Consider the following 12,101-nt stretch of genomic DNA (forward strand, 5'->3'; position numbering starts at 1 on the left):
ACTAGTGTTCCATTATTAAAGTGACCAGTGACACTTTATGCTAATGTATTGACCTGAGTCTTTATATTCAGATGATGTCCAGGATGGAACAGGGCCCGACCATTACCCCTGCAGTCTGCGTGAGGACATCCTTAGGAAGTTGGCCTGCAGAGACACCACCCTGACATTCGACCAGCTGGTGGACCTGTCCATCCAGCTGGACAACCTGCTGGCTACCCGCGGACGTTCAGATCGGGGTCTGGTGGTTCCATCCTCCCGCACCCCAACTCCAATACCCATGGAGCTGGGAGGGACGGTATGCAGGGAGACTGGAGGACTGCCGGTCGGTGCCGGGTTGGTTCCTCTGGGGATCGAGGAAACAGGTAGGGCGCTCTGGTGTCAGCCCAGGTGAGCCGGCACCAATCTCACCCAGAGCCCTCTGTTGCACATATGTTTGTGAATGTCACTTTTTCCCGCATTCCCAGCATAAGGCGCACGTCGATTCAGGCTCGGCTAAGAATTTTATTGAGAAAGCGTTAGCCCATAGTTTAGGGATCCCCATTGTTCCCGTGGCTGTGCCCTTCCCTGTTCACGATTTGGCTCTCGCCTTCTCCAAAAAGAAGGTGACTTCCCAGGAGTCACGTGTATCCCCTCTCACAGACGGAGGCTATGGAAACATATGTCTCCCTGCGTCAGGGGAACATTCGGTCCTCCACTTCACCCGCCTCCTCGAGTTTCTTTTTTGTGAAGAAGAAGGAGGGAGGTCTGCACCCATGTATTGACTATCGGGGTCTGAATCAGATCACTGTGAGGTATAGTTACCCACTACCACTCATCGCCACAGCGATTGAGTCAATGCACATGGCGCGCTTCTTCGCTAAACTAGATCTCAGGTGCGCTTACAACCTGGTGCGTATCCGGGAGGGAGACGAGTGGAAGACAGCTTTTAGTACCACCTCAGGGCACTATGAGTACCTCATCATGCCGTACGGGTTGATGAATGCGCCATCAGTCTTCCAAGCCTTTGTAGACGAAATGTTCAGTGACCTGCACGGGCAGGGTGTAGTGGTGTATATTGAGGACATTTTGATATACTCCGTTGCATGCGACGAGCATGTGTCCCTGGTGCGTAGGGTGCTTGGTTGCCTGTTGGAGCATGACCTGTAGGTCAAGGCTGAGAAATGCCTGTTCTTCCAACAGTCCATCTCCTTCCTAGTATATCGCATTTCCACCTCAGGGGTGGAGATGGAGAGTGACCGCATTTCAGCCGTGCGTAATTGGCCGACTCCCACCACGGTAAAGGAGGTGCAGTGGTTCTTAGGGTTTGCCAACTACTACCGGAGGTTTATCCGGGGTTTTGGTCAGGTAGCGGCTCCCATTACTTCACTGCTGAAGGGGGGCCCGGTACGCTTGCAGTGGTCAGCTGAGGCGGACAGGGCTTTTATTCACCTGAGGGCTCTGTTTACCTCGGCTCCCGTGCTGGCCCATCGGATCCCTCTTTGGCATTCATAGTGGATGTTACGAATCCCTTTTGGCCCGACAGTCTAGGGGGGATGGTAATGAGACCCGTAACATAACTCATGCAAATTATAATTGTGACAAAGTAAAAGTGTGAACGAAATAACCAGGACAACTGAAATCTACCGTCAAACTCAAAGTTTATTTATAAACACACGGTAATGGGGGAGCAGGAAAAGGGGCTGAGCTGGTCCCAAGGAAAGAAACAATAAATATACAAAAAACACCCCTAAGCTAGACTAGCCTACTTTAACAACAGCTAACTAACTAACCAAAAACACCCCTAAGCTAGACTAGCCTACTTTAACAACAGCTAACTAACTAACCAAAAACACCCCTAAGCTAGACTAGCCTACTTTAACAACAGCTAACTAACTAACCAAAAACACCCCTAAGCTAGACTAGCCTACTTTAACAACAGCTAACTAACTAACCAAAAACACCCCTAAGCTAGACTAGCCTACTTTAACAACAGCTAACTAACTAACCAAAAACACCCCTAAGCTAGACTAGCCTACTTTAACAACAGCTAACTAACCAAAAACACCCCTAAGCTAGACTAGCCTACTTTAACAACAGCTAACTAACTAACCAAAAACACCCCTAAGCTAGACTAGCCTACTTTAACAACAGCTAACTAACTAACCAAAAACACCCCTAAGCTAGACTAGCCTACTTTAACAACAGCTAACTAACTAACCAAAAACACCCCTAAGCTAGACTAGCCTACTTTAACAACAGCTAACTAACTAACCAAAAACACCCCTAAGCTAGACTAGCCTACTTTAACAACAGCTAACTAACTAACCAAAAACACCCCTAAGCTAGACTAGCCTACTTTAACAACAGCTAACTAACTAACCAAAAACACCCCTAAGCTAGACTAGCCTACTTTAACAACAGCTAACTAACTAACCAAAAATACCCCTAAGCTAGACTAGCCTACTTTAACAACAGCTAACTAACTAACCAAAAACACCCCTAAGCTAGACTAGCCTACTTTAACAACAGCTAACTAACTAACCAAAAACACCCCTAAGCTAGACTAGCCTACTTTAACAACAGCTAACTAACTAACCAAAAACACCCCTAAGCTAGACTAGCCTACTTTAACAACAGCTAACTAACTAACCAAAAATACAGTGGGTGGTCCGCCCAGTTCTAACTAGTGTTAGTAACAAAGTTCACCTACGGGTAGTGTATGCCCATGGGCGACTTGTCTTGGTTTCCCCCTTTTCCCACCAGCAACAAACAAACACCATAACCAAAAACAATACTCACAGGTGATGACAAAGTGCTATGGAGGTGCTCAAACAAAAGAGAGGTTAAGACACAAAGCGAGAGTGAAACACAGAGACCTACAGACATGGCATTTACAGAGAGATTGAGCTACTGAGCAAACAAATGATGGGGTTTTTAAACCATGGGGAAGGAACTGTGATAGGGTAGGAAATAGGAGGAGGTGTGTCTTCTGATTGATGATTGATTGTTGACTGATTGGGGAGTGATGATTTTCACCTGTGAGGGGAGGAGAGAAAAGAAACACACACACAGGATACACACACACACACAGGATAACTGTATCCGTAACAGTGGAGGTGGACACGTCCAAGGCTGGAATAGGAGCCGTGCTCTCTCAGCACTCGGGTACGCCACCGAAACTCCGCCCCTGTGCCTACATCTCGAAGAAGCTCAGTGAAACTATGAAGTGGGGGACCGGGAGCTGTTGGCTGTCGTCAAGGCCTTGAAGGCGTGGAGACATTGGCTAGAGGGGGCTAGACACCCTTTTCTCATCTGGACTGACCACCGCAATCTGGAGTACATCCGAGCAGCGATGATACTGAACCCTCTCCAGGCAAGGTGGGCCATGTTTTTCACCCGTTTGTGTTTAACCTTTCCTACAGACCAGGCTCCCAGAACGTGAAGGAAGAAGCATTGTCCCGGCTGTATGACACAGAGGAGCGGCCCATGTATCCCACTCTCATACTCCCCGCCTCCTGCCTGGTGGCACTGGTAGTGTGGGAGCTGGACACGGACATTGAGCAGACTTTACGTGCAGAGCCAGCTCCCGTTCAGTGTCCTGCTGGGCATCTGTACGTCCCGTCTGCTGTTCGTGACCGGTTGATCTATTGGGCCCACAAGTCACCCTCCTCTGGTCATCCTGGGATCGGTCAGACAGTGTGCTGTTTGAGCGGGAGGTACTGGTGGCCCACCCTGGCTAAGGACGTGAGGGTTTCCTCCTGCTCGGTGTGCGCCCAGTGTAAGGCTCCTAGGCACCTGCCCAGAGGTAAGCTACACCCCTTACCCGTTCCACAGCGGCCTTGGTCGCACCTGTCGGTGGATTTTCTGACTGATATTCCACACTCACAGGGTAACACCGTGATCCTGGTTGTTGTGGATCGTGTCATCTCCTCCCAATGCCCGGTCTCCCTACGCGGAGGCCTTGTTTACACACGTCTTCCAGCACTACGGGGGTGCCTGAGGATATAATGTCTGATCGGGGTCCCCAGTTCACATCTAGGGTCTGGAAGGCGTTCATGGAATGTCTGGGGGTCTCGATCGGCCTTACTTCAGGGTTTCACCCCGAGAGTAATGGGCAGGTGGAGAGAGTGAACCAGGATGTGGGCAGGTTTCTGCGGTCCTATTGCCAGGACCGGCTGGGGGAGTGGGCGGCATTCGTGCCCTGGGCCGAGAAGGCACAGAACTCGCTTCGCCACTCCTCCACTAACCTCTCTCCCTTCCAGTGTGTACTGGGGTACCAGCCGGTTCTGGCGCCTTGGCATCAGAGTCAGACCGAGGTTCCTGCGGTGGACGACTGGTTCAGGCGTGCAGAGGAGACATGGGAAGCTGTCCATGTTCACCTTCAGCAGGCCGTGATGCGCCAAAAGGCCCTGGTGTTCGCACAGGGGGACCGGGTCTGGCTCTCAACCCGAAACCTGCCCCTCCGCCTGCGCAGCCGGAAGCTGGGGCCGGGGTTTGTTGGTAATTGTTTCTTGTAGTGCTTATGCATGGTATGCTGGTATTTACCGGGTTTTGTTTGACCCATTTATTGTATTGTTCTGTTGATGGTGGTTTATGGATATTAAACCACACCGTTGTAAATCAGTTATCGCACTACTGCGCCTCACTTCTCTGCCGCCAGTACGCACCTCACTCAGTATGTTTTTCTGCAGGGAGACATAAATTACTAACAATAACAATTAATAATGATAGGACATAAATACATAATTAGGTTCTCAATATTGTAATATTAATAAATTGCAATATGAATGTACAATTATGAAACATATCAATAGAAATATGCAAAATGCATACATGATTAAGCTATGCAAATATAGCAACAAGATAACAATATGAATTGTCAATAGTATGACGCAATAACATGGTGTGGTATGGTAGGCCAATGCTAGAGCAGGCTAAATTGGCAGTGGTTATTTACATACATACATCAAACAATAGATACAGCTCATAAAGTTAGTAGGCAAACAAGCCGGCAGTATTAACTAAAAAGCAGGCCTTAATTTAAAACAGGTGCACAAAAGGTGCAAGCAAGGATTTGGCAATTAACAACTACATGTAGCATCATGAAAACTGATCAATGAATTAAAATGGCTGTTTGACTTGGATTATTAGCTTTGGTGGCTGAAATGCTACACAAATCAAATATTCTTATTGAGTGAATTCCTTTACCGTTTCCTTTCTCAATTTGATAACATTGTACTCACGTTTTCATTGACACATACATGGATTTTTGTGGACAGTTTTATCTGAGCATCGAAGATTTTCTATTATATTGACAAGATAGTCGTGTTACTATTAACAATGGAAAAACATGTCCTCGAAGATGGAAGGCGGGAGGCAAGATCAGGTGGGACCATTCTAGTCAATGAGAGGGCAGATATGTATGTCCACAACAGGCAATTGAGATAGCCTCAATGGCACAGACATAAAGATGAGTCCTCTATCTCCATTTTAAAGTAGTCAATTCCTTCATTGGCTGATTGCTCCCAACTCATAGGAATCCCCACCCAGTTGACTACTATAAAATGGTGGAAGCCCTGAATGACAATGTCCATGCTAAAATGAGCAATGATGAGTCTATCTATGACAACAAGCACAATTCCGATATAAAGTTGCTTTGGGGTAAGTTGACAAAATGCTACATGCGTCCTCTTATGTCAGTGCATTTGTAACAACCTAACCATTACAAAACTTATATTCGATTAAATAAGCTTCACGAAGCAAGTTAACAAGTCCCCCCAAAAACAGACCAAAACACTCTCTCATTGACCTCCATACAAAAATTATTATTATTATTATTTTCGTATTATTATTTTCGTGGACAGATTTTGGAGGGAGGGAGGTTGGTCGAGCGCATACCGTGAATGTCTAGCAACCCAAAGGTTGGGTGTTCAAATATCATCATGGGCAGATTTAGCAACTTTGCAACTACTTTAAAAAAATCTACTTTGCAACTACTTAGCATGTTAGCTAACCTAACCTAACTCCTAACCCTAACCTTAACCCTTTAACTACTTTGCTACTGTAGCATGTTACCTAACCCTAACTTTAACCACTAACCCTAATCCCTAAACCTAACCCTAACTTTCACCCCTAACCCTAATCTTAACCCTTAGCCTAGCTAACGTTAGCCACCTAGCTAGTTTAGCTAATGTAATGTACACAAATACGTCATGAAGAAAGAAAATCGTGTAATACACAATGGACTTTTTTGTTTGCTTGTCATGAATTTCAAAAAGTAATTTGTGTCTTTTTCATAATAAGCTGTTGTGTGTTGAATTCTGAACAGCATGGCAGCACAATGGTTGAAATTGACATGTTTCCCTTAATCTAAACATTTGTATTCTGATATGGTGGACCAAGTTTCTCATACGGTATGTGGCTGTGTGGTTGTGGGTAAAATTTCAAATACAGTGGGGCAAAAAAGTATTTAGTCAGCCACCAATTGTGCAAGTTCTCCCACTTAAAAAGATGAGAGAGGCCTGTAATTTTCATAATAGGTACACTTCAACTATGACAGACAAAATGAGAAGGAAAAAAATCCCAAAAATCAGATTGAAGGATTTTTAATGAATTTATTTGCAAATGATGGTGGAAAATAAGTATTTGGTCATTTGATTGTATGGGAGACAGTCTGCCAAAACATAATTTTAATGTTTTAATGTTGCCTTTTAAATGCACTGAAACACCAAAAGGGTTTTCCCAACACTCACTTAAGAACACAACTATTCAGATTAAAGAACCAATTTGGGTGTTTCAGAGTACTTCCAGTCTATTTTTAAATACATTCAGTGTATCATAACATTTACATTAAAACAGCAGATCTCACCATAGGCGCACTACTTTTTATGGTTTTACTACACAATGTGTGTAGGTGTTGTGAGTCTTTCTATTTTAACAGTGTACACTCCCAAAACAAGAAAACAGACAGACCAGTTAAAAGATTGTAATACAAGGGTGGGTTGGAAAGGTTATGATTATAATTGCCCAAATGAGGTAGCCTTGTAATTACAAGACTGTGCAGTGAACATTCATGTAAGCTTGTGAGATTGAGAGGTTTGCGAGGCTAGAAATGAGGCTGAGAACAGATGAATCCATTGCTCTGTTGACTTACTGGGATACTTCAAAACATAATCAATATATAGTAAGCCCTTTCATGAGTAAATACATGTTTGCTCTCAGGGTTTGATACCCAGTTCAATCACAAATAGATATCTCATGTGTAAGTGGCCCTCATGCTAATATCCTTGCTTCTGTGGTATACAAACGGTCCTTCCCTAGACAATGAGCTCTATCCTGTAGGGAGAGTCATAATAACAGCCTGTCAGCCAGTCATGGATAATTAAGTGTTGATTTCACCTTGCCTGGTGGGACCCCAGGGACTGAGGATGCTATCACCGTCTGACTATCACTGTTTATAAAACTAATAATATCCCTCATCACACTGACCGCTGCATTTCAACCAGCCACTGTTTACCATGAATAAAGCTAAAATAAACACAATCGCCCATGCAGACACACATAAACACTGAGCCAATGCTGCTTTCTTATCTGACCGCTATGAACGCCCTCTAGCCAAACAAGTTTCCTCAGCACAGCAATAAGGACCAGGCTAATGATGCAGACAGTCAATATGGAAGAGGAGGGGCAGCTTCTACACTAAATGTACCAGAAAGAGAGAAGGACGACATTAAACAAGTTTTAAAAAGCTGAAATAAATTACGAAAAACATTACCAACACTGAAAGTTAACAAAAATGTAACTTTTTTTAAATACTTTTCTGTGGCTGTAAAAGAGCTGGATCTAGTCTTTGGGGTTAAAATAAGAAAAAAAATAGATACAGTACCAGTAAAAAGTTTGAACACACCTTTCATATATGAGATTCTTCAATGTAGCCACCCAATACCTTGATGACAGCTTTGCACATTCTTGGCATTCTCTTAACCAGCTTCATGATGTAGTTACCTGGAATGCATTTCAATTAACAGGTGTGCGATGTTAAAAGGCAATTTGTGGAATTTCTTTCCTTCTTAATACATTTGAGCCAATCAGTTGTGTTGTGACAAGGAAGGGGTGGTATACCGAAGTTACCCCTGTTTGGTAAAAGACCAAGTCCATAGTATGGCAAGAACAGCTCAAATAAGCAAAAATAATTGACAGTCTATCATTGCTTTAAGACATGAAGTTCAGTCAATACGGAAAATGTAAAGAACTTGGAAGTTTCTTCAAGTGCAGTCGCAAAAACCATGAAGAGCTATGATGAAACTGGCTCTCATGAGGCCTGCCATAAGAAAGGAAGACCCAGAGTTACCTCTGCTGCAGAGGATAAGTTCATTAGAGTTACCAGCCTCAGAAATTGCAGCTCAAATAAATGCTTCACAGAGTTCAAGTAACAGACACATCTCAACATCAACTGTTCTGAGGAGACTGAGTGAATCAGGCCTTCATGGTCGAATTGCTGCAAAGAAACCACTACGAAAGGACACCAATAAGAAGAAGAGACTTGCTTGGGCCAAGAAACACGAGCAATGGACATGTGGAACTGGTGGAATCTGTCCTTTGGTCTGATGAGTCCAAATGTGAGATTTTTGTTTCCAACCACCGTGTCTTTGTGAGACGCGGAGTAGGTGAACGGATGATCTCCGCATGTGTGGTTCCCACCGTGTTTCATGGAGGAGGTGTGATGGTGTTGGAGTGCTTTGCTGGTAACACTGTCAGTAATTTACTTAGAATTCAAGGCACACTTAACCAGCATGGCTACTGCTGCATACTGCTGCATACTGCAGCGATACGCCATCCCATCTGGTTTGCGCTTAGTGGGACTCATTTGTTTTTCAACAGGACAATGAACAAAAACACACCTCCAGGCTGTGTAAGGGCTATTTGACCAAGAAGGAGAATGATGGTTTTGCATCACCTGACCTCAACCCAATTAAGATGGTTTGGCATGAGTCGGACCACAGAGTAAAGGAAAAGCAGTCAACAATTGCTCAGCATATGTGGGAACTCCTTCAAGACTGTTGGAAAAGCATTCCAGGTGAAGCTGGTTGAGAGAATGCCAAGAGTGTGCAAAGCTGTCATCAAGGCAAAGGGTGGCTACTTTGAACAATCTCAAATATAAAATATATTTTGATTTGTTTAACACTTTTTTTGGTTACTGCATGATTTCATATGTGCTATTTCATAGTTTGATGTCTTCACTATTATTCTACAATGTAGAACATAAAGAAAACCCCTGCAATGATTAGGTGTGTCCAAACTTTTGATTGGTTCTGTACATTTGGTGTTGGGGTCCCCCTGAAGGTCTCCCCCATAGATTTAGGAATTAGAATACTAGAATGGCAATGAAACTTCTAATGATGGGATAAAGGTCAGCCATTTTGGTCAGGGAGTTGTTCAACCATGGTTTGCCAGTGCTGTGATAAGATATTGTGCCATTATGACAACATTCCATTAAAACAATGCAATCAATCCACAGTCATACACTGGCTGGAATCAGTAGATGACAGGACTTAGACAAGTACTGATATTGTATCATATAATAACTCTCAGCTTTCCAAGAATACAAAAATGTGGACATTAATGGTCTTTGTTTTACTTTCCTGCATAAGTCAAATCCGGATTATGCCTCTACTGCCATTTTTTCCAATTAGACTGGGTTGGATTTCTCCCTGACCAATATGGCTGCCATTTTCACCCCATTCTGGAATTTTGAGGGTTTATGACATAGCCTCTCTAGTATTTGAATAGGACTTCTATGGTAGGCCCCCTCCCCGAACAGTCATAAAAATATAATAACAATTGCTGTAACACTGCAAAATGTTCTCTCAGCATCATGGCAACATGTAGAATAGCAGGAAAATAACTTTAGAAATGCTCAATTATCTTTGCCTCATTGCAAAATGTGTAGAATAGCATGGGATTAGCTATAAAACGGCACGTGTTCCTCTCTGCCCCATGGCAATATATGTAGAATTGCAGGAAATTAGCTTAAAAATGCACAACTCTTTTAGAATCATTGCAAAACATGTAGAATAGCATGAGATTAACTATAAAACTGCAAATTGTTATCCTTACCCGATGGCAAAATGTGTAGAATTTTAGGGGGGGGGGGGCTATCGTACCTCTGGCACACAGACTAAGACACAAATACACAAACGCTCCACATTGCCACCAATAAAACATGAACCATTTGGTTGAATCGGAAAGTCCACCTGCATTTGACAAGTCTAAACAGCACAGCCATACCAGAGGCCTCTACCAATCAGCTGAGCATGGAAATTATAAACACTTCCAACTCTGAGCTGGTGGGAATCATCTTTCTCTGACATAGATTTACTCACTACTGCATGCAACGGATTTTAGTTGAAACATTATAAAAAATAAGAAACCAGCACACTGCTCTTGACAGACAGCTGTCACTATGGTGACTGATCATATCTCTAAGAGACAGATATAAGCCAGTCTTTAAGTTTGTGGAGTACAGATACTTGTGGCAGGAGACAGACGGTGTGAGGCTGGGACAGATAAGGAGTCTTACCTGTACGGAGTTTGAGTACGCCCCTTTCTCCTCCACTGGCGGGAACACCTGCCGTCCTGCTCCCCTGAAGAAGCGAAACAGGGCAATAAGAACCCACCGCAGCATAATGCCTGTGTTTCTATTGCTTCCTCCTATCTCTCTGTCCCTTTTTCTTTATCTCTGTGTTTCGTTTTCTATTTGTCTCTGTCCTTCAGCCACTAATAATATCTTTCTATCAGTCTCTTTGGCTCTCTTCATCTATTACTCTCCTGGTTGTCAGAGTAAGTGGAGACAGTCTCAGTACATAAACAAGCCTACACATTTCTGTGCATGCTCCAGGCTTCTCTCTCGGTCTAACACTCTGTCTCTCTCTCAAGACTCTCTTCAAATCTCCTCCCCTCCAACATTCTCTCCACTCAGCCCCACCCCCTTGTCTGTCATAATAATACTGTGAGTGGGGTTATTATGTTGTGTGTGTATGTGGTTTAGGCAATCCGTATGTGCACACTTGTATGGAAACTGCATGTTTGTGTGAATGTCTGTGAATATCCCCAATGTCATCCCCACCTGCTCCAGAACAACTGCAGGGTTCCAAAAACAGACAGAGGAGCAAAGAGGAAATACCTTCAGAAGTATCTCACTCTCCCCCCTCTCTTTCGCTCGCTCACTCACTCACTCACATGCACGCTCACACACACACACACACACACACACACACACACACACACACACACACACACACAGTGATATTGATCTTTAAGTGCCGGTGAGTGAGAGAGATATTGTTTCAGACCAGGGTCAGAGAGGCTTGCTGGCTCAGTGGGGGTTGCCTTTGTGCAAGCTCCTGTAACAGAAGGCTTCATGGAGCAACATTCTATCACACACACAAGTCTATTAGCTTACAATAGCACTGTCAGGTTGGTCTGTAGAGTACCGTAGGTAGCCTATGATAACTAGTTGGTTTTAAATGTAATTAAATTAAGGTATTAAATAAGTTTTAATAATCCAGGAGGATGATTGTTACATCAATGTGTCATCAATGATGATGTTTGGTCCCATGATGAGGCATCTCTATTGACACAAGATCCATTTGACTCTGAGTCATATTAGCAACAAAACAGTCAAGAGGTGGTAGCATCATATGACTTTCCAGATAAAAGGTTTGGTTAATGATAGGCAAAGGCTGAACACAGAACATTGGGGGAATAATATGCAACACAATGTCCTTTATATGATAATGAGGGCAAATAACAAAGACCCTGATATCATAACGGGCCTGTCCCCTGTCAAGAGTTACTGAAACGATTTTCAGTTACCTACTGAAAAGCACAGCAAAGAAAACAACCAAAAATCCACCAGCATGTGCAATTGCATAACTTTGAAATGAGACACAGATAATAAGACTAAGAAGGGCCTCCTGAGTGGTGCAGCGTTCTAAAGCACTGTATTGCAGTGCTTGAGGCGTAACTACGGACCTGTGTTCGATCCCATGCTGTGTCACAACCGGCCATGACCAGGATTTCTATAGGGAGGTCCACAATTGGCCCAGCGTCGTCTGGGTTAG

General features: G+C 43.8%; 1 protein-coding gene across 1 annotated transcript in view; it reads right to left on the reverse strand.

The window, feature by feature from the left end:
• Positions 1-10,892, reverse strand: part of LOC109875655 (cGMP-dependent 3',5'-cyclic phosphodiesterase) — a 50,803-nt gene extending 39,911 nt beyond the window's left edge. The window contains exon 1 of the mRNA XM_020468057.2: positions 10,559-10,892. Coding sequence (XP_020323646.1) covers positions 10,559-10,663 — 105 coding nt within the window. The 5' untranslated portion in view covers positions 10,664-10,892. The remainder of the gene's footprint in view (positions 1-10,558) is intronic.
• Between the last annotated feature and the right edge of the window lie 1,209 nt (positions 10,893-12,101).

Source organism: Oncorhynchus kisutch, linkage group LG28 (assembly GCF_002021735.2).
Source record: "Oncorhynchus kisutch isolate 150728-3 linkage group LG28, Okis_V2, whole genome shotgun sequence".
Classification (NCBI taxonomy): Eukaryota; Metazoa; Chordata; class Actinopteri; order Salmoniformes; family Salmonidae; genus Oncorhynchus; species Oncorhynchus kisutch.